At 47.7% G+C, this 24000-nt stretch overlaps 1 protein-coding gene across 1 annotated transcript in view; it reads left to right on the plus strand.

The window, feature by feature from the left end:
• Positions 1–24000, plus strand: part of LOC142464834 (sodium/glucose cotransporter 1-like) — a 35694-nt gene that overhangs the window by 9553 nt on the left and 2141 nt on the right. Inside the window, exons 4-13 of the mRNA XM_075568443.1 lie at positions 5220–5279; positions 6562–6666; positions 8623–8728; positions 12898–12978; positions 13812–14050; positions 14509–14644; positions 14731–14838; positions 15482–15632; positions 16001–16169; positions 23193–23408. Of these exons, the coding sequence (XP_075424558.1) occupies positions 5220–5279; positions 6562–6666; positions 8623–8728; positions 12898–12978; positions 13812–14050; positions 14509–14644; positions 14731–14838; positions 15482–15632; positions 16001–16169; positions 23193–23408 (1371 nt within the window). The remainder of the gene's footprint in view (positions 1–5219; positions 5280–6561; positions 6667–8622; positions 8729–12897; positions 12979–13811; positions 14051–14508; positions 14645–14730; positions 14839–15481; positions 15633–16000; positions 16170–23192; positions 23409–24000) is intronic.

Here is a 24000-nt window from a genome sequence, read left to right on the forward strand (position 1 = left end):
CTTTCATCTCAGAGATCCATGTTTTTTGAGTGCGTCTTGCAAGTCTCTTCTCAGGGAATGTATCTGTACACTTTGTTTTTTCTGAGCTTGCTTCCACATTTTCACTGCATTGTGAAGCACTATGAATTTCTTTGCTGGGGCCACAGTTACTTGTTTCAGTTTCTGGACCTTCTTGTGCTCCCTTTTGTGCCGAGTCACCTGGGTTCTAAGCTTGGCCTTTAGCGATGCTTTGGTGATGCTCAGGGTAGCCTTCAGTTTCTCATGCTGCTTTGCGGGGACATACTGGGTAATCAGACGTTCCTGCAGCACTTGTATTTCTTTAACAGCCTGCATATTGTCTTCCTGCAGAGTTCGCTGCTTCTCCTCAGACATCTGGAGGTGCGAACGCAGACCTTGCAGTTGGTTCTGCAGTCGGTGCTCTGCTTCAAACTTCTCACATTCCAACAGTCTATTTATTTCCTTAAGCTCGTGCAGCTTTTCATTCTTTTCCTTGACTTTGTCTGTCAAATGAAAATTTTCTTCTTCCAGTTTTAAGTTTTCTCTTTTTAATCTTAAATTTTCTCCTTTTTCAGTCTCTGTACTATTCAGGGCCTCCTTGCAGTCCTCCTTCCATTTACGCACATCTGCTTTGAGAATGACAGTCTCCTGGCGTGAGACTTCCTTCTCTAGGTTGAGGGTCTGAAGCTCCTTCTGAGAGACTTTGAGATCTGTATTAAGATTGACAATCGTTTCTTTAGAAATGTCCAGCTCCTCAGTGAGACTGTGTAGTTCCTTTCTGGAAACTTCCAGGTCTCTGCGGCAGCTGTTGGTCTCATGATGTGAGGCATCCAGTGCTCTGCGGAGTGTCTGAACCTCTTTATGAGATACGTCCACCTCTGTCCGGACATTGTTGACCTCCTGTTGTGAGGCATTCAGCTCTACGCGAAGAGTGTGAACCTCTTGCTGAAAGACTGTGATCTGCTTTAGTGCCTCCTCATACTTCCGCTTCAGCTTAGTCATCATTTTATCAGATTGGCTTTGCTTTTCATCCATGGCGGAAATAGTAGTGTTTGCAGTATCTAGCTCAGTCTTGAGATCGTCTAATTCTGTTCCAGATTCAGAGTACATTGCGAGCACCGTCTTCTGTAACTCAGCATTATCTTCTCTCTCAAGTTTCATTTGTTCCCGAAGTAGATCACAGTCACGCCTGGCAATTTTCAGGGCGTCTTCAGGGCTGGTCAAGGGATCGACACTCACTGGTTCCGGCTCCGCTTTCCTGGGATGATTGGTTGAGGGTTCCTCACTGTTGGCACCGGACAGACACTTCTTTGGGGTACACGACTTCTGCCTTGGGCCCTCTGGATATTCGGTTATCCCCTGGACGAATTCTCAATTTTCTCTAGGCTGCAGGGCATCTTGGTCCCCCTTTTTCTCCACAGGATCTGCGGACATGTCTGTTCTTTCCACGGTAAGTGAAGAACCGCTTTTCTTTTTCTTTTTTCGCCTTTTTGTTTTGGATGACACCATCCCTTCAGGGATACTGGGGTCTCCATCTTCATTTGAAATTTTAGCAGCGTCACTGGATCCACCCGGCTTTTCTTGCAACTGTAATAGCTGACGGAAATATTCAGTGATCCACTGCTCCCGCTCTTTCTCCTGCTGATCATATTCGTCATCATAGGGAGCGGTCTTTTCGGTTCGTGTCGAGTTCAGGCACCCCCACCATTCTTGGGGTGTTTTGTGGGTGTGACTCGGTACGGGTTCCCCGTAAGAGATGTCTTCCTCTTTATTGGACTGGAAGGGCCACTCTTCCGTGGGGTAGGGTTCATTACAGGAACGCTGCATCTTGTCCTCCATTTTGAGGCTATCAGGTGTAATTTTCTTCCTGACCTCAAGAGGTGCTATTATGTTGGCACTGTATTTGCTAGAACCCCCAATTGTGGTAGTCCTACAGGTGGGCATATTTTGCTTGTAGAGGTCTTAGCTCTCACAGGCATCTCTGTAGACTTTTTCTTTCTTGGGTAAGTTTTACAATATCAGCAGTACTGTGGACGCATTTTCTCTCATCAGGTATATAGGATGTGCAGTTGCTAGGTAAAAACGTCTATTTGCTTTACACCATTTACTTGCTAGGTATAATCTCTCATTAGGTATGCTGGATGTGCTGTTGCTAGGTAAAAACTTCTGCTTGCTTTACACCATTTACTTGCTAGGTGCAATCTCTCTGCTTCAGCCAAATAATGTGGTTTTCTGCTTGAGTTCAGTCTTGCATCAATTTTCACACTTTTCTGCATATACTCCATTCACAACTGGTAGTCCTATGCGGTGTGGTAGCCTGTACTTGCAGAATCAGTACCGCTCGTATGTCACCATCTGTATTCACTGCTTCAGCAAAACATTTGAAAACAACAAACGCCTATCCCTTTTAAGGGCTAACTCACTTCTTGAACCCTGACTATGGCTGGAAGGCAAACCCCCTATTTCAATGACCAAATTACACTTTATTGTGATAGGCAAATAAGGTTTACCTGCTTCAGCAGTCTCTCTCTCTCCTCTTGGGATTGGGGAAAAGAGTCCATCTGTGGTTTTGTAAGTTTCAGTGCATTGTAGATTTCCTGCATGGGTGTGTATCACTTTAACTCTGTCTCTGCTGCATGAGATCTTTGGTCAGGCTGTTTGTAGGCAAAAAGCACAAAAAATTTTCACAGACAATCTCCGGGTCCCTTCTAACTTCAAAGACCATATGTAGGCGGACGCTCACAGAGGTATGCAAGGGAGACTGGTTATGGTGAAATTAAACAAGGCTTTTATTGCGCCTGTTTCCTTAACATCAGGAAACCATCCAAACAAGGGGTAAACAAAGCTTCCATTCACTTGGGAGTATTTCTAGTGAAAACTATGCAGTCCACAACTCCCTTTAGATAAGCATGTCTCCCAGCCCCCAAACATATATCATGAAATGAGCAGATATAAAAAGTCTTATCAAGTAAAGTCTTATCTGTTCCTTGTAGTTGGAGGGAAAGTCTTCTCTGTTCCTGGGTTGCTACCTTTTCCTCAGATTTTGTCAGCATTCAGGTTTAGAAGTTTCCCCTGTGTCTTGCAAGCAGCTCTGCTACAGTATTTCTTCTGACAGACTCAAGACATCTGTCCCCGTGTTCAGTCTCACAAGTTGTGAGACTTCAGACACAATCTTCCTTTCTGTTTCAAGGGCAGGCTTTTCTAAGCAACCTAATCAGCCAGGTGGTGTTTGTTAATTGACTACCAGCAGTTAACCACCACACTGCTGGATTAAAGGCATATTTCCTGAACAGGGATAACTCCCCTGTTACACCCTCCCACTGAGCTCCCCACCCCTCCCACTCTGAGCATTGGGTGTCTGGTGCTTGATGGGCAATGATCCCTGAGATATGTCAGTGCTGTGTTACACTGTGCACACAATGTATATGTGTTATTACAAATACTATGTACCACCCAAAATAACACAATTATTTCCATCTACAGACTAAAGCAAATCACTGGTGTGAAAGAATTATGGACAGGGGGACTATACAGAACAAAGAGGGTCTGGGGTTACTGGTCATCCATTTTGTCTCTTCTTTATTAGGAAGCTGGACATTTTTCTCACATATCTTTCTCCAATTCTATGGAAAAGAAGTGACACTTTCACTCAAGAAATGAGAGACAGAAAGAAGAGAGACGGAGTGGAGACAGACAGAGCAGAAACACATAGGCAGAGAGAGGAGATGCACAGGTAGACGCACAGGCAGAGAGATGAGACGCACAGGCAGAGAGAGGAGACGCACAGGCAGAGAGAGGCGACGCACAGGCAGAGAGAGGCAACGCATAGGCAGAGAGAGGAGACGCACAGGTAGAGAGAGGAGACGCACAGGCAGAGAGAGGAGACACACAGGCAGAGAGAGGAGACGCACAGGTAGAAGCACAGGCAGAGAGAGGCGACGCACAGGCAGAGAGAGGAGACGCACAGGCAGAGAGAGGAGATGCACAGGCAGAGAGAGGAGACGCACAGGCAGAGAGAGGAGACGCACAGGTAGACGCACAGGCAGAGAGAGGCGACGCACAGGCAGAGAGAGGCGACGCACAGGCAGAGAGAGGCGACGCACAGGTAAAGAGAGGAGACACACAGGCAGAGAGAGGCGACGCACAGGCAGAGAGAGGCGACGCAGAGCGAGAGAGAGGAGACGCACAGGCAGAGAGAGGCGATGCACAGGCAGAGAGAGGAGACGCACAGGCAGAGAGAGGAGACGCACAGGTAGACGCACAGGCAGAGAGAGGAGACGCACAGGCAGAGAGAGGAGACGCACAGGCAGAGAGAGGATACGCACAGGTAGACGCACAGGCAGAGAGAGGCGACGCACAGGCAGAGAGAGGCGACGCACAGGCAGAGAGAGGTGACGCACAGGTAGAGAGAGGAAACACACAGGCAGAGAGAGGCGACGCACAGGTAGAGAGAGGCGATGCAGAGGGAGAGAGAGGAGACGCACAGGCAGAGAGAGGAGAAGCACAGGCAGAGAGAGGAGATGCACAGGCAGAGAGAGGCGACGCAGAGGGAGAGAGAGGAGACGCACAGGCAGAGAGAGGAGACGCACAGGCAGAGAGAGGAGATGCACAGGCAGAGAGAGAGGAGACACACAGACAGAGAGAAGAGACGCACAGGTAGAGAGAGGAAACACACAGGCAGAGAGAGGTGACGCACAGGCAGAGAGAGGCGACGCAGAGGGAGAGAGAGGAGACGCACAGGCAGAGAGAGGAGACGCACAGGCAGAGAGAGAGGAGACACACAGACAGAGAGAAGAGACGCACAGGCAGAGAGAGGAGACACACAGACAGAGAGAAGAGACGCACAGGCAGAGAGAGGAGACGCACAGGCAGAGAGAGGAGACGCACAGGCAGAGAGAGGAGACGCACAGGCAGAGAGAGGAGACGCACAGGCAGAGAGAGGAGACGCACAGGCAGAGAGAGGAGACGCACAGGCAGAGAGAGGAGACGCACAGGCAGAGAGAGGAGATGCACAGGCAGAGAGAGGAGACGCACAGGCAGAGAGAGGAGATGCACAGGCAGAGAGAGAAAGTGACTTCTTCAGAGATCGTCCTTTGAATGGTTGGGTTGTTTGTGGGCAATGTAGGAGGGCACAGAGGGCTTGTGGAGTTGTGTTGCCATGTTTAGCACGGCACATGGTTAGGTTATGGGCATCAGTATGTCTGACGTGCTCTGCTTTTCAGGCTCTGGTGATGGTCGTGGTTCTTGGATGGATCTTTGTGCCGATCTACGTCAAAGCCGGGGTAAGTAAATGACACCTGTCGTCTCCCAGTTATTCAGGAAACATTTAAATAATAAAGGGACGAGTAAGAAAGTCACCAGCCTCTCCCTTTGTCCATGTCACACACCAGAGCCCTCAGATTGTAAACTCTTTGGGGCAGACGTGTTCTCTTCATATAAATGTGTCACATTTTCCTGACACTGACCTGCCTGGTGCTGTATGAGAATAAAATGATTCTATGGTGCTAAGTGCATTTCTGAGAACTACAGTATATAAGAATAAAGAGGCAGGCATCAATGTTAGTATCAATATACGTGTTGGGTCCATGCGAAATGTCACAGTTACTATCAGTGTATATGTGCATCAGTCTGTGTACATGCATCAGTCTGTGTCTGTGGATCTGTCTGTGTACGAATATCAGTGTGTGTATGTGAATCAGTGTGTGTATGTGTCAATGTGTGTATCTGTGTCAGGCTTTCCTCCGCAATATCACAAAGATACGCCCTTTCCTCTGTTACTCGTCTGCTAAAACTCTGACTCAGGACCTCATTCTCTCCCGTCTCGATTACTGTAACCTCCTGCTGTCCGGCCTTCCTGCCTCTCACCTGTCACCCCTACAATCTATCCTAAACGCTGCTGCCAGAATCACTCTACTCTTTCCTAAATCTGTCTCCGCGTCTCCCCTCCTGAAATCCCTCTCCTGGCTTCCGATCAAATCCCTCATCTCACACTCAATTCTCCTCCTCACTTTTAAAGCTTTACACTCCTCTGCCCCTCCTTACATCTCAGCCCTAATTTCTCGCTATGCACCATCCCGACTCTTGCGGTCTTCTCAAGGATGTCTTCTTTCTACCCCCGTTGTATCTAAAGCCCTCTCCCGCCTTAAACCTTTCTCACTGACTGCCCCACACCTCTGGAATGCCCTTCCCCTCAGTACCCGACTAGCACCCTCTCTATCCACCTTTAAGACCCACCTTAAGACACATTTGCTTAAAGAAGCATATGAATAGTACTGTGGATAATCTTGGCACATGATACATAAAGCTTGGCCCCCTGCAGACGCACTTACTAGAATTCCCTCCTACTGTCTCTATACGTTCTCCTACCTACCAATTAGATTGTAAGCTCCTCGGGGCAGGGACTCCTCTTCCTTAATGTTACTCTTATGTCTGAAGCGCTTATTCCCATGACCTGTTATTTATATGATATGTATTACTACTGTGAAGCGCTATGTATATTTATGGCGCTATATAAATAAAGACATACAATACAATATATATATCAGGCCGGTGTTTTGGTCTCAGGTGGTGACAATGCCGGAATATTTAAGGAAACGATTTGGAGGGGATCGGATCCGGATTTATCTGTCTGTTCTGTCTCTGCTGCTCTATGTCTTCACCAAGATCTCAGTAAGTTACACTGCTCTCTATAGTTCCCCCCATCCCCACTGCCAACACTCTCGCACTGCTCTCTATAGTTCCCCCCCCCCATCCCCACTGCCAACACTCTCGCACTGCTCTCTATAGTTCCCCCCCCCATCCCCACTGCCAACACTCTCGCACTGCTCTCTATACATCCCCCCACTGCCACCGCTCCCACACAGCATTCTATACCCCGCAACCCACTGCCAGCGCTCTCACACTGCTCTCTATACAACTCCCCCACTGCCAGCGCTCTGACACTGCTCTCTATACAACTCCCCCAATCTCAGCGCACTCACACTGCTCTCTATAGTTCCCCGCCCCATCCCCACTGCCAGCGCTCCCACACTGCGCTCTATACAACCCCGCCACTCAGCGCTCTCAGACTGCTCTCTATACCCCCTACTCCCAGTGCTCTCGCACTGCTCTCTATAACCCCCCCACTGCCAACACTCTCATACTACTCTCTATACACCCCCCCACTGCCAGTGCTCCCACATTGCGCTCTATACAACCCCCCACTGCCAGTGCTCTCACAATGCTCTCTATAACCCCCCCCCCCACTGCCAGCACACTCACACTACTCTCTATAGAGCCCCCCCACTGCCAGCACTCTCACACTACTCTCTATAGACTGCCTCCCACTGCTGGCGCTCTCACACTGCTCTCAATACCCCCCACCCACAGCACTCTCACACTTCTCCCTACAACAACCTGCGCTCTAACACTTCTCCCTACAGCACCCAGCACTCTCACACTGCTCCTTACAGCACCCAGCACTATCACACTACTCCCTACTGCACCCTGCGCTCACACTGCCCCTCACAGCACTCTGTGCTCTCACACTGCTCCTCACAGCACTCTGCGCTCTCACACTGATCCTCACAGCACCCTGCGCTCTCACACTGCTCCTCAAAGCACCCAGCGCTCTCACACTGCCCCTCACAGCACCCTGCACTCTCACACTGCTCCTCACAGCACCCTGCGCTCTCACACTGCTCCTCACAGCACTCTGTGCTCTCACACTACCCCTCACAGCACCCAGCGCTCTCGCACTGCTCCTCACAGCACCCTGCGCTCTCACACTGCTCCTCACAGCACCCTGCGCTCTCACACTGCTCCTCACAGCACCCAGCACTCTCACACTGATCCTCACAGCACCCTGCGCTCTCACACTACTCCTCACAGCACCCTGCGCTCTCACACTGACCCTCACAGCACCCTGCGCTCTCACACTGCTCCTCACAGCACCCTGCGCTCTCACACTGCTCCTCACAGCACCCTGCGCTCTCAAAATGCTCCTCACAGCACCCTGCGCTCTCACACTACTCCTCACAGCACCCTGCGCTCTCACACTACTCCTCAACGCACCCTGCGCTCTCACACTGCTCCTCACAGCACCCTGTGCTCTCACAATGCTCCTCACAGCACCCTGCGCTCTCACACTGCTCCTCACAGCACCCTGCGCTCTCACACTGCTCCTCACAGCACTCTGTGCTCTCACACTGCCCCTCACAGCACCCTGCGCACTCACACTGCTCCTCACAGCACCCTGCGCTCTCACACTGCTCCTCACAGCACCCTGCACTCTCACACTGCTCCTCACAGCACCCTGCGCTCTCACACTGATCCTCACAGCACCCTGCGCTCTCACAATGCTCCTCACAGCACTCTGCACTCTCACACTGCTCCTCACAGCACCCTGCGCTCTCACACTGCCCCTCACAGCACCCTGCGCTCTCACACTGCTCCTCACAGCACCCTGCGCTCTCACACTGCCCCTCACAGCACCCTGCGCTCTCACACTTCCCCTCACAGCACCCTGCACTCTCACACTGCCCCTCACAGCACCCTGCGCTCTCACACTGCCCCTCACAGCACCCTGCGCTCTCACACTGCCCCTCACAGCACCCAGCACTAGCAATTCCTGTTCTTTTCTTCCAGGCTGACATGTTTTCAGGAGCCATATTTATCCAGCAGGCAATGAAGATCAATATATACATCGCCATTGTTATGCTGCTCCTTATCACAGCTCTGTACACTGTTACAGGTGAGCCCAGTTCTGCACAGCACGGCACCATCACTACATGTACTGTCCCTGCACAGCGCCCTTACTGCGTGTGTATGCATGGGTGTTTGTATGTATGTGCACATGTATGTGTCTTAATGTACGTACAGCTTTATTTATATAGCACCCACAGTGTACTCAGAGCTTTACAAAAGAGACAAAAAACAGTACAGGGAGTTATAATACAATAAGTGCAACAAAATCAGGCAATAGGAAAGGAAATCCCTGCCCCGAATCAGCAGAGATAGAGTAGGATCAGCAGGGGAATTGCCATGGGATTTTGCTTCATGTAGATCATTGGCGACTTTAACAAGCACAGTGTCATAATGCACCTTTAACATCTGTGCTGCTAAGCTTTCCTGGCAGTGAAGGGTTAACCTGTTTTCCTGCCAGCCACCCGTTAGTGGTAATTATAAAGAAGAAAAACATGTTACCAGGAAAAAAAATCTGTATCCAGGGAGTCCGTGCAAATAAAGTGCACACGCGGCATCACCCTGCGGTAAGGAGCGATAAGGAGGAACAAGACCTGAGCCAAGCAGATATCACACACATTAACCCATCGTAAAATAATACAACCTCACGCACGCACAAAGGTCACCCTGTGAGTGTCGCTGGCTTCCTGCAGCGCTCCGCTCCCCCATATCCTGGGTCCCCAGCTCTCAAACACTGAGATCGGGGGGAGCTTTCAACACAACCTGGACCTCCAGTCCTCAAGCCCCCGCAACAGGTCAGCTTTTCAGGATATCCAAGCTTCAGCACAGGTGGCTCAATCAGAGGCTCAGTAGAAGACTGGACCACCTGTGCTGAAGCATGGACTGATTCAGCCACCTGTGCTGAAGCAGGGACATCCTGAAAACCTGACCTCTTGGGGGGAGCTTGAGGACTGGAGTTGAGCCGCCCAGACTAGTGTTTTCATTTCACAATATCCATATGATCGAATGTCTGCGGTAACGTCACTTTATCAGCACGCCTGACACGGAGCACCTAATATTACCGCTAAATGTTACGTACGCAATGACAGTATTAATCCATGACAGGGGTCACAAATGGAATCGTAATGTAAATTCCTACGTTCCTGTTTTTGTAAACGTGATGTTCCATTTTTCTATCAATAGGACAATACAAATGACACGATAATTGTCGCAAATAGCGAACGAATTTTCGGACTATTATAACAAATTATATAACCTAAATTTTCCCAAAAATAAATCATCAGATGCAGAGGCTATCTATACATATTTGGAAGCGTGTAAACTTCCGACACTTTCGGAAAGTAACCTCTCAGACCTAAATAAAGAAATCTCTCTAGAAGAATTGATAGATGCAATTGCCCAATTAAAACCCAACAAAACGCCAGGCCCAGATGGATTCTCCAATCAATACTACAAAAAATTTAAGGTGGTCCTGGCCCCGTATCTACTCGATATGTTTAATGCCTTTCTGGAAGGAACAGTCATCCCACCATCTATGTCTAAAGCTAATTTAGCAATCATACCAAAGGAGGGGAGAGACCCACTACAGTGTGGTAACTATCGCCCCATAGCCCTCCTTAATTCGGATCTAAAACTGTTCAGCAAAATTCTGGCAAATAGACTGACCCCCATACTCCCAAGCCTGATACATATAGATCAAGTCGGGTTTATTTCCGGCAGACAGGCCTCAGACAATACTAGAAAAATTATAGATATAATCGACCATGTACATCTCTCATCCACAAAGGCCATCCTGTTGAGCTTGGATGCGGAAAAAGCATTCGACAGGATTAGGTGGGACTTCCTAGACCAAACCCTACTTAAATATGGATTTCAGGGCCCATATCTAGAAGGTGTAAGAGCCCTATACAGATCTCCCACGGCTATAGTGAAACTCCCAGGAGGAGACTCAAACCCTATAAACATAAAGAATGGTACTCGACAGGGATGTCCCTTGTCTCCGCTTCTGTTTGCTCTCTCTATTGAACCCTTGGCAGCAACAATTAGAGACGAAAAAAACATAAATGGAATTGTAATAGGAGAGACAAACTACAAAATATCCCTATTTGCCGACGACATTATCCTAACTCTCGCCAACCCCTTGATTTCACTCCCGAACTTACATTCACAACTAGATAAATTTAGCAAAATATCGGGATATAAAATCAACATGGATAAGTCGGAAGCATTGAACCTAACCCTATCGGATTCTGAAGTCAAATTATTACACGCAAATTTTAAATATAAGTGGAACTCCACAAAGATCAAATACTTAGGAATCCAAATAACAAGGGAGTATAATACGCTATACAAACATAACTATCCACCATTATTTGAGAGGCTAAAAAATGACCTCCAGAGCTGGAACGAATACCAGATATCTTGGTTAGGAAGAATAGCCACGATCAAAATGAATATCCTACCAAGGCTCCTGTATTATTTCCAGACTCTTCCTATAGATATTCCAATGCTGGAGCTTAAAAACATACAAAACAGAATTTTCCAATTTATCTGGCAAAATAAAAGACCCAGGGTAGCTAGATCTATTATGCTAGCCCCAAAAGATTGCGGAGGCTTGGCAGTCCCGGATATCATTAAATACTATTTGGCGGCCCAACTCAAACAAGCAATAATTTGGAACAATGATCCAGCCACCAGTTGCTGGGTGGGACTTGAGTCTACCTATACAAGACCTCTCTCTCTCCCGGCTGCTATGTGGACCGAGAGGGGAGGAGAGACCTTCTTGGAAACATTAAAACTGGGAGCAATGAAATGTACATGGCGGATATGGTCTAGAAATAAAAATAAATATGGTCTGACAGCCAGTCCAACACTACTAACCCCTATATTCTATAACCCTGAATTCTCCCCAGGCTGGCTCCCACAGAGACTCAATAAATTTAAGACGTTAAAGCTGATGGTAGCTGACGACTTTGTAGATAACGGTAAAATTCTACCACTCCAGGCGCTGGAGAAGAAACACAAAATCATAAATATACCAGTGTTTGGTTACCTCCAAATTAAGCATTACCTGCAATCAGTCTCCAAAGATTCGGCATTCAAAGATTTAACAAATTTTGAAAGACTGTGTAGGAAAGGATATTACTGTAAAGGGCTGATTTCTGAGATATATCTGGGCCTGGCGCGATCAGCGGGTTGTTCCCAACATAGCTATATGATCAAATGGGCAGAAGATTTGAATACAGAGATCGATAGAGAAGACTGGGAGGACATTTGGGAGGTAGCTGCAAAAACGTCAATCTGTACCACTATCAAAGAGAATATTTATAAAATTCTATTTCATTGGTACCTAACCCCGAGCAGGCTGGCTAAGATCTTCCCCGGGTCCCGGGATTTGTGCTGGAGGGGATGCGGGCAAAAAGGAGATATGGTTCATATTTGGTGGAGTTGCCCAAAAATTCAGGTATTCTGGGTCATGATACAAAGATTGATCAGAGAGTACTTGGGGGTGGAGGTTGAGGTGGAACCACTGACCATGGTGCTGGCCAAACCAATAGATGAATTAGGAACGGCAGAAAGTAAGATGATCACTCATGTAATGACAGCTGCCCGCTGTGTTATTGCGGCTGCCTGGAAAAAGGTGAATGCGCCTTCTAGGCAGACTGTCTTACGGAGACTAAGGGAAATAAAGATGATGGAGCTCCTCACAGCACAGTTGAACCAGAAAACTGACAAATTTCACAAAATTTGGGAAATATGGCCAGGAAACTAGGGACCCCATATAAATAAATACAGAAATACCAGACAAATGGGCTCGTCCTACCCCCCCCCCCTTCCACCCCTCCCACCCTTCTTTTTCTTCTTTTCTACGTTCTTCTCTTTCCTTTGTTAAGCTCATGAGAGACGCGTGTTATATCAATTATTTTATTTCAGATGACGAACTGTTAATGCTCTTTGTTGTATGGACAAGTGACACTGTTAAAACATCATATGTATTCCAAGACTATATATTTGTTATGTCTCTCTAAAACAATAAAAATAAATTGAAACAAAAAAAAACAAATGACACGATAATAACATTTCTCACAGCTTTACACGGAAAGCTTCTGCCCACGGTTATCAGGGTAGACTGGATCTGTTCAGGTGAAAGGAAGTGAGCAGGTGACCCCCGTCCTTCCCTCTCTCCCCTCCTGAGCTGAGCATCTTCTCTCTCTGTAGGGGGTCTCGCTGCTGTGATTTACACGGACACTCTGCAGACCATCATCATGCTGGTGGGATCCTTCATCCTCATGGGGTTTGGTGAGTTGAAATGTCTGAACTAAAGCTCATTAGAGACTGGGATGACATGAGGAGCGCTCACGTTCACTGGTCTCACATTGACTGCTGGCTCCTCTCTGTTACTAGTCACTGGTCTCCAACTGACCTCCGGCTCCTGGTTATTACTAGTCACTGGTCATACACTGACCGCCGGCTCCTCTGTTACCGATTACCGGTCTCGCACTGACCACCAGCTTCTCTCTATTACTTTTCAATGGTCATACACTGACCACCGGCTCATCTGTTACTGGTTACTGGTCTCGCACTGACCACCAGCTTTTCTCTAGTATTTGTCACTGGTCATACACTGACCGCTGGCTCCACTGTTTACTGGTCACACATTGACCACCAGCTCATCTGTACTGGTCACTGGTCTTACACTGACCATTGGCTCCTCTGTTACTGATTACTGGTCTTATATTGACCATCATATCATCTGTTACTGGTCACTGGTCTCACACTGAACACTGGCTCCTCTGTTACTGGTCACTGGTTTCACACTGACCACCAGCTTCTCCCTATTACTGGTTAGTGGTCTTACACTGACCACCGGCTCCTGTCTGTTACTAGGCACTGGTCACGCATTGAGCACCAGCTCCTCTTTGTTACTGGTCTCTGGTCTTACACTGACCACCGACTCCTCTCAGTTACTGGTTACAGGTCATACACTGACTGCCAGCTCAGGTTACTAGTCACTTCTCACACTGACCACCGGCTCCTCTCAGTTACTGGTTACAGGTCATACACTGACTGCCAGCTCAGGTTACTAGTCACTTGTCTCACACTGACTGCCGGCTCCTTTCTCTCTTCCTCAGCGTTTTCTAAAGTTGGAGGATACGAGGCCTTTATGGAAAAATATATGAAAGCCATTCCCACTGTGGTCAGCTACACAATTAATAACAATACCGAAACCATCACGATTGATGAGAAATGTTACACTCCGCGAGCTGACGCATTCCACATCTTCCGGGACCCCATCACCGGGGACATGCCGTGGCCAGGACTCATCTTTGGTCTGACCATCCTGGCTCTATGGTACTGGTGCACGGATCAGGTACAGATGGAACATTCCAAAAAACACTTTCAGCACTAACTGGACTGTTCCTATTCATAAGCTAATGAGCATTTACATTCTCGATGAACGAAGAATAAAAATATGTACAGATAATGCCAAAATAATTAAATAACTATAAAAAAATGTTTTATTATTATTAATTATGTAAATACAGTTGATTTTTTTCATATTAAATTAAGTCTACATTTTATTTGAAGAAAATTAAATGGTATTCATTTTGTAGTATTCCTGCTGTAATGAAAGAAACAATAATGAGATTATTAGGGAGTTGCAAAGTGTAGCAGACCACACCTGTCATCTCTGTGTAGCCACCATTGGCCCAGCGCCTTGGCTCTGTGTTGGCCCAGCATTGGTTAAGCGTTAGCTCAGCATCACCTACACTCAGTGGAATGATGCAGGAGATACAAGTCTCATCCTCTGGTGCTTCGTTCTTACAGGTGATTGTGCAGCGATGTCTCTCAGCCAAGAACATGTCACATGTGAAGGCCGGATGTATCCTGTGTGGGTATCTTAAGCTGCTGCCCATGTTTCTCATGGTGTTCCCGGGAATGATCAGTCGCATCCTGTACACAGGTAAAAGGAGCTCCCAGTCCCGGAGACATTGGGCTGATTATGAGACGTTCCTGGAGGTGACCACCATCTTCTTATTCTCTTGCCAGAGGAGATAGCTTGTGTGGTCCCCAGTGAATGTAAAAGATACTGCGATACTACAGTTGGATGCACTAATATCGCGTACCCAAAAATGGTGATCGACCTGATGCCGGATGGTGAGAAACTTTTACCTGTTACTAAATCTGCTAACCAGTTTGCTGGGGGGGAATCAAGAATAAAAATGACGAAGGGCGTCCAGCTTAGGTCACTGCAACTGCCACATTGTGCTGAAGATATTGAGATAGGTCATAATTTTGGTATTCCTACTGAAATCAGCCACAAGATTCACATAGGAAAGGAGGCACCTAATGGAAATTCACATAACGGAAATTCACAGGACTGAAATGGAATCAGTTTGCATCTCCAAAGATAAATGGTCAAAGTGTTATCTGTACCAGTTATTTAGAGACTTTACAGGAATGGTAATACACTGCGCATCTGATGAATCATTTTTCCAAGTAATGAGACATGATATGGTTTGTAGGGTATAGATCACTGGTAATTATTTGAGTACTATGATTTCCTATGTTATTCCCCAAAGTTAGTTTATATAGGAACTCAACCTTGAAAGCTTCCTCATGAAATGAGACAATGTATCATTACGACCGGCACAACTCTGCAGCTGTGGTTTCTGCCTCTCAAACACTGAGGGGTTAAATATCAGATGTGAGTGGTACAGGCAGAGATAGGTCTGGTGTGAACATTGGGGTGTTCCTGTAACTCACGCTCCTTCTTTCTCACGGTGTGGTCCTTCTTCAGGTCTCCGTGGTCTGATGCTCTCAGTCATGTTGGCCTCTCTTATGAGCTCGCTGACCTCCATCTTTAACAGTGCCAGCACCCTGTTTACCATGGACATTTACACCAGGGTCCGGAAGCAGGCGTCTGAGAAGGAGCTGATGATAGCAGGGAGGTGAGTGTCACTAATCTTATCCCCTGGCACTGAGATGTTTGTGCACAATCACTGACCTCCTGCAATCTAATAGGTTCATGCTGAGTGAGGCTGACTGCTGGTTCAGGTTAGATGCTTCATTACTTTGATAGCTGTTCATTAAGGACCATCAATGTTTCACTAACGGATTAGTGCTGATTGGCTCTTGAAAAGGCATTATTATTGTCATTTGTTTTTGCTACTGGTAAAGCTGTGAGGAGAATATTTACTGTAACTCGTTGCATGTGATTGATTTTAGTCACATTTATGTTTTTCTTGTTGAATATGTATTTCCTTTATTGCTCGCCATTTGTCCATCCTCCTCCTCCTCCTCCTCCTCCTCATTGCAGGGTCTTCATTCTCTTCCTGATTGGAGTCAGCATTGCTTGGGTTCCCATCCTGCAGTCAGCACAGAGTGGGCAGCTGTTTGATTACATGCAGTCCATCACCAGTTTCCTAGGACCACCGATTGGTGCCGTCTTCTTCCTCGCTATCTTCATCAAGAGAGTGAATGAGCAGGTGAATTCGCTGTGGGAGAGGAGAGGTTTCCAGGGAGTGAGAAAAAAATATATTATCTATTGTGTCTTTGACCTACCAGATACCCCAACAGGTAAAAGGGTATCCAAGCAAGCAGGCAGTGTATTCTGGATCCAGGCTCACTTGTACTGTAGCAGGCGAGAAGATCCATGTAGAATAAACTCACCCCCTTTTTAAAGCACACAAAGTCCTTCTATATTCTTCAACTTTATTGGGAGGGGTTAACAGAAATATAAAAATACTTGCATGTAGTTTGTGGTAGGAAATGTCTCTTGTGAGGAGAAGTATCCTATTTGAAAGGTAGTGGCTTTTTTTTTATCAGGGGAAGGTAAAAAGGAATCGCTTTCTAAGGGAGCACTGGAAGATGTGTCTACTCACCTTGTCTGCCGTTGGGTAAGGGAGAGTACACCTTTCTTTCCAGACAGGAACAAGCTAAGGGGCATAACAATATACAGAGAAGGGCAGGGGGAGAGGGCTAAACCAATCTCAAACTATGAGCATTGGGAGGTTGCCAGGGCAACTGACTAGTGGCATGTGGAAAAGGTGATATGTAACAACTAGGTTGCAATTTACACAGCAGCACTTACTGCTTGAATAGGGAAAACGTGAAACTTTCCCTGGGGAGAGCTGGCAGCCTGAGAGCAGAAAAAGTACACAGAAAATAAACGATCCCCCAGGACACTCCCCATCTGGTATCGGTAGATACCACTATATCTAACATAATGTGGAACATATAAAATGCAATAACAATGTAACAAGTCCATGTTCACATAACAATGTGGTGCCGGCCAGTACAGTTCTAAGAATTCTCCAGCACTTTCTGTGTTAACCTGTGCTACTGCTATAACTCCTGATGTAAAGTCAGGCTTCCTTCCCTCTGACTCTCCTGTAGTCTGTGTTATGCCTATCACCAATGCTAAAACCCCTGTTTTAAAATGTGTCTTCTCTGATATGTCTGTAATGCCTGCAGCTTCGTTAATTGATTCTAAGACCCTTGCCACAAAGTCTCCCATAGAGCCTGATGTCGCCACTATGGACCCTCTGACTCCCACTTCAGAGGCAAGCTTAACTTTCTCTGATTCTGTCGAAGTACCTAGTCTGGCCCTTGATGTTTCACAAATTCCCACTTCAGAGACAAGCGCAATGTCCTCTGATTCTATTGAAGTACCTAGCCTGGCCCTGGCTGTTTCACAAATTCCCACTTCAGAGACAAGCGCAGCATTCTCTGATCCCATAGAAGCGTCTAGTCTGGTCCCTGTTGTTTCTCAAATACTCACTTCAGAGACCAGTATACCTTCCCCGGACCTCTGTGCTGTACCTAATATGACCACTGCTGCTTCTCAGACATCCAGTTTAGGAACGAACATACTCTTCACTGGCTATTCTGCAGCTCCTATAGTAATCAAGAATGACTTTAATTCCCTCACTGCAAAGAATAGTTTTTCTCTTAGTCCCCCCACAACTCCTCGTGTAGCCTTAGAGCCTGGGATTCCCACTCAGACAATACTGTCTCTCACTGAGTCTTCCACAGTGTTTGAGGTATCCGCTACAGACTGCATGGCTGCTACTACGAACTCAGGGTTATCTCTCTTGGAACCTACTGTAGTACCTGTTCCTCCTACAGATTCAAAGTACCCAATATTCAAAACGGAGTTATACGTCCCTGATTCTTCCACAATTTTTGGGGTACCCACTACTGTCTGCTCTTCCTCTGCCGCAAACTCAAGGTTACTTCCCAGGGAGGTTTCTGTAGTACCGAATGTATCTGCTGATTCAAAGGACCCTGTATTTAAAACGGATTTTTTTCTGCACTGATTCCTCTACAGTATTGCATGAAGCCATTGAATCTGGGACTTCCACTCCTAAGTTAAGTTCGTGTTTTCCTGATTCTCCTTCAGTGGTGGAAGTAGCCAGTTCTAATTCCAAGACTTTTGTTTCTAAGTCAGTTTTTCCGCTCACCCAGCCTCCTGCGGTACTGGATAAGATCTGTATTGATCCAAGCTCTCTCACTTTACAAGCAGCTTCAATACCCGCGGGTTTCTGTGTGGTGCCTGATGTGTTCCCTCTGGACTCCTTGTTGTCTTGCCCCATTGAACTTCCTTGTCTTGCCTGAGGTGCCTGTCCCTGCTTCTAGTGCTCCCACTGTGGGCACAGGCATGCTTCTCTCTGCTCGTTCTTTGGTGCCTACTGCATCCTCTGCGGATGCCCAGACTTTGGACCTGATGCTCTCTAAACCTCATATGCCCAGGGATGCTGGCCTCCTATTAATTGCCAGTACCACGGCAGAGAACTACATAAACACTACTACCGTCACACTCGACTTGTTTGGGATAACGGGCCTTGACTGAATCAAAAGAACTGTATTTGTATCTTTCAGTGAACCCTCCCGCCCTCTACCCTCGCTAACCACTGTCCAGATTTCCTTTGGAGTAATAGCTTCTCACAAATTTCTACGTGCCTATTTGAGCAATATCATTACTCTTCCAGGTTGTTCCTCTACCACAACCGACCAAAAATCACTCTGTCTTGTCTTGTACTCTGGGACTAGTGCTGAGTACCGAGCACCTGACTTGTGGCCCTCGGACGTCCCTGTTCTGGATCTTCCGGTTCTTGCACAGCTCTGGATTTCCAAATCGTTTTGTGATGCTTTCTGCGCGTCAAGAATTGCAGTACCTTCGTTTTCGTGTCCTAAATTTGTACTCGCCAATGGACTGCTGGATTATGGGCCTAATTCCTGCCTAAGACACTTCAGAAACAATGCTATGTCACCCAGATCTCTGATGGATCCTTCTCGTCCAGAGGCCTCGCCCCGAGGGGGCGGGGGGGGGTTCTGTAAGGAATCCGTTCCTGGGTTTGACTGGAGCTCACTCCTGCGGAGTTGGTGAGCTCTCAGACAGCCCTCCCCTTGGATCTGCAAGCACTATCACCTGTGATTGCAATCACTGCAGCTCTGTCTCTCTGTCCTGGCATTGGAGGAATTCCCACACACCCCTGTCTTGCGATTGGCTATCTGCCCTTCTTATACTGGGGTCTCCCTTTCCCTCAATGCTGAGCATAAACCAAGATTCACTTGGATGTAACTGTGTTTGCCACAAACACTCCTGCCTTAGCCTTGGCTTGTTCCTGAGACCTGCTGCATTCACCCCAGGCAGAGGTCTGCTTCCTGGTTCCTGTACTGAAGCGCTGGATCCCCAGTGCTAGCCTTGCCTTGTTCCTGAGACCTGCTGCATTCACCCCTAGCAGAGGTCTGCTTCCTGGTTCCTGTACTGAAGCGCTGGATCCCCAGTGCCAGTCTTGCCTTGTTCCTGTGACCTGCTGCATTCGCCTCAGGCAGAGACCTTAATCATGGGCCGCTCCTCGCGCAGAGACCATTCCCGCGCTTCAGCTGCTACGCTGAAGCACTTCACACCAGCCTACCAGTTGCCGAACCCCAGCCTGGATATCAACTAATCTGACGTCTCCAACTCTGACCACGGCTTTCCATGGATTACCCTGCTTTCCCCAACCCTGAACCGCTACGATTGACTACGAACTGCGCAATCCAGAACCGGCTTCGTGGTCTAAGGTCGGTGTATTCACATCCCCACCTCAGCCCTGCGGTCTGGTCCCGGTTTGTGGCGAGCACGTCCGTTACAATACTACAACTTGCCTCCCAGCCGTATGGCTGTAGTATGCAGCTTGCCTCCCAGCAGTATGGCTGTAGTATGCAGCTTGCCTCCCAGCAGTATGGCTGTAGTATGCAGCTTGCCTCCCAGCAGTATGGCTGTAGTATGCAGCTTGCCTCCCAGCAGTATGGCTGTAGTATGCAGCTTGCCTCCCAGCAGTATGGCTGTAGTATGCAGCTTGCCTCCCAGCAGTATGGCTGTAGTATGCAGCTTGCCTCCCAGCAGTATGGCTGTAGTATGCAGCTTGCCTCCCAGCAGTATGGCTGTAGTATGCAGCTTGCCTCCCAGCAGTATGGCTGTAGTATGCAGCTTGCCTCCCAGCAGTATGGCTGTAGTATGCAGCTTTCCTCCCAGCAGTATGGCTGTAGTATGCAGCTTGCCTCCCAGCAGTATGGCTGTAGTATGCAGCTTGCCTCCCAGCAGTATGGCTGTAGTATGCAGCTTGCCTCCCAGCAGTATGGCTGTAGTATGCAGCTTGCCTCCCAGCGTTATGGCTGTAGTATGCAGCTTGCCTCCCAGCAGTATGGCTGTAGTATGCAGCTTGCCTCCCAGCAGTATGGCTGTAGTATGCAGCTTGCCTCCCAGCAGTATGGCTGTAGTATGCAGCTTGCCTCCCAGCAGTATGGCTGTAGTATGCAGCTTGCCTCCCAGCAGTATGGCTGTAGTATGCAGCTTGCCTCCCAGCAGTATGGCTGTAGTATGCAGCTTGCCTCCCAGCAGTATGGCTGTAGTATGCAGCTTGCCTCCCAGCAGTATGGCTGTAGTATGCAGCTTGCCTCCCAGCAGTATGGCTGTAGTATGCAGCTTGCCTCCCAGCAGTATGGCTGTAGAAGCTGAAGCCTTCTGTGCTGAATCCCTAAGCAGAAGGTGTCCTTTTTACTATTCTGGATCCAGGCTCACTTGTAGCAGGTGAGAAGATCCATGTAGAATAAACTCACCCCCTTTTTCAAGCACACAAATCACTTCTATTTTCTTCAACTTTATTGAGAGGGGTTAACAGAAATATAAAAATACTTGCATGTAGTTTGTGGTAGGAAATGTCTCTTGTGAGGAGAAGTATCCTATTTGAAAGGTAGTGCCTTTTTCATCCGGGGAAGGTAAAAGGGAATCCCTTTCTAAGGGAGCAGTGGAAGATGTGTCTACTCACCTTGTCTGCTGTTGGGCAATGGAGAGCCCACTTTTCCCCCCAGACAGGAACAAGCCATGGGGCATAACAATATACAGAGAAGGGCAGGGGGAGAGGGCTAAACCAATCTAAAACTATGAGCATTGGGAGGTTGCCAAGGCAACAGACTGGTGGCTTGTGGAAAAGGTGATATGTGACAACTATGTTGCAATTTACACAGCAGCACTGAAAACATTCACCGTTCCCTGGGGAGAGCTGGCAGCCCGAGAGCAGAAAAAGTACACATAAAATAAACTATCCTGTTCCAGGACACAGAGGGACCTAAACATGTCATTACAACCCTTTGCTTGTGCTTTGAGTGCCAGAGAATAATACCTTCCTCTCTCCTATAGACAGAGGGGATCACTTACATCTAATGTAATGGATAGTAAATTAGGTGATTGTTAGTATAATTTTGAACTAAGTCCATGGTTTAAACAGAAATGCTGCGAATAAGTGCACTTGCATTGCATCCTCCCAGCTTGGGATGGGTGTTTATGATAAAGCAGACGGCCCTTGTAACAGGACGGAGAAAACTGGCAAGGAGAAGAGCGTTGTCATTGCGTCTATTTTAAAGCCTCTTTTAGTCATCTCCTTTCACGGCCTATGTACAGCTTTCCTCCTCTGTTTTCAGTTAGGGGTGTAGTAAACTGGAAATTGTACTGAGGTTCATCTAGAGGCGAACCGTACCATTAACTTCTCTGCAAAGGGTTTTACTTGAAGAGATACGGGACCTGCATCCCTCTCAAGTAGGATTTTCAGGGCGATGTTCTCTACAAGTCCCGTCACCCATATATAAATCTGGACATTGTTCATCTCTCTGAGACTACGAACAATTCCTAATGATTAGCAGGTTCCGTTTTGCTAATGCTCCATCTTCAGGCTTGTTGTGTTGGTGGAGAGCACTGTGTTACTGTTATGTTTTATTAGTGTAATGTAATCCCTCTTTATTTTACTATACCTCAGTCCATGGAGGTGGGGGCCTGAGTCCATACAATGTTAGTAACACTGTTAGTGTGGGGGCCAGCAAAAAGGAGACACCACAGCAGGATATGTATAACGGTTTTATGAACACAAGGAACAGGTATAACATACAGATTATCAATACCCACGTGATCCTTGTGATTAGGATCACTACATAATATACACAACACAATTGCTAACCTCCCAGCATAACCCAGCGCTGCGCATGCGTGTGTGTGTTAAAGTCACTGTCCCCAGCCTCCTCGGTGATCAGGCAGGGTTATGTGACACTAGTGTTTCGTTGGAGCTCTTTGATCAGAATGTCAGTTGCAGATCTGTACTTCACAAATATAATTGTAAGTGGTTCCCTTTCCTCTGACTGCAGGGACACCCCCTTTTTTCAGTTGTCTGTCTCCTGTACTGCTCCCCTGTGCTGACCGCTCACTCTCTGATCCACTCTCCTGTTCTGCTTCTCTCTGTGCTGACAGCTCAGGACACAGCCTTAGGCTGGGATTATGGTGCCGGCGTCGCTGCGTGCACGCGCTCGCACGGCAAGCACTCTGCTGTATTTTCTTATGGGAGCTACCCCCGTGCCTGCATACCCGCATGCGGAGAGGCGCGTTGACGCGGCAGCGTTTTGAAAATACAACAAATGTATTTTCAGACGGCTGCCGCGTGACATCAGCGCACGTGAGCTGGTTCAGCCAATGAGGGCGAACCAGCTTCGTGACGCGCCCGCCACTCCCCCTCCACCCATCTGCAATCTCCTGCAGTCAAGTTCACAAATCGCTTGGGCTGCAGGAGAGCGCGCGGTGGCGTGCTCATTCTCACGCGGCCGCGCAGGACCATAATCTCCCAGCCTTAACTCTTTCAGCTCCATGCAGCTCTGATCCCAAAATGGCTGCCCCCAGCACTTAAGGTTCACTCCTTCTCATAGTCCCTCCTCCTTCTCCAGCCCTGTTACTGGCTTCAAAATAGTCACATCCCTGGAGTTTAACCTGCGAGACGGCAGCATCCTGTGTTGTTTGTACACACAGGGGTTTACATTTGTATGGCACCAACATATTTTGCAGCGCAGTACAATGTGGGAGGGAGGACAACACCATTGTATGATCAAAGTGTACATGTATGTTAAGACAAGCTACGACAGTCGGAAAGAGGTCTGAGGTTTTGATGACCGCCCATAACTCATCTCTCTTCTTTCTTACACAGGGAGCTTTCTGGGGGTTAATAATTGGGCTTCTTATCGGCCTCTCTCGGATGATCACAGAATTTGCCTATGGGACCGGGAGCTGCGTGAAGCCCAGTAACTGCCCGAAGATAATCTGCGGGGTGCACTACCTGTATTTCGCTATCATCCTGTTTACTGTGAGCTGCATCATTGTTCTGGCTGTGTCGTTTATGACCAAACCCATCCCTGATAAGCACGTGAGTGACAGAGGACAGTTATTGGGACGTGGGCACATGGGTATAATCACATTGGGGACACTCTTTATATCTATATTAATGTGACATTATGTGCACAGACATTTGGAGATTGCTGGGAAGTTGAGGTGCATCCGGATTGTAAGCTTGCTGAGGGGCGATTATCCATGAAAGGGGTGTCCTACTAATGGATGATTTTATTACATGCTTAAAGAAGAGGCTTTTGTGGTCCGGAGAATACATGCACAACAACTATGAAAATCTTTTAGGTTGGCCCAATAAAATATTTCAGAACCTTCAAAACAGAAATTCTAGCGTCTTCCCGGATCTGTATAAGAAACAGAATTCACTTAGGGTAAACATGTTCACATTGAGGATGGAGAATCTTTGGAAAGGATAAACTTATGTCTCCAGATGCTCCTCCATGTTCCTGAGGGGGAGATCCCAATGAACATAGTGGCGATGTTTCGGGTGCTGATGGGCTCCCGTATCCGGGCAGAGTACACGTACGCTAAGTCCACTGGGTTGGTTCCAGAATTTGCCTCTCAGTGGGCGCCAGGTGTGGTGCTCTGCTCAGTAATCCCCCACATATGGA

Source organism: Ascaphus truei, chromosome 13 (assembly GCF_040206685.1).
Source record: "Ascaphus truei isolate aAscTru1 chromosome 13, aAscTru1.hap1, whole genome shotgun sequence".
NCBI lineage: Eukaryota > Metazoa > Chordata > Amphibia > Anura > Ascaphidae > Ascaphus > Ascaphus truei.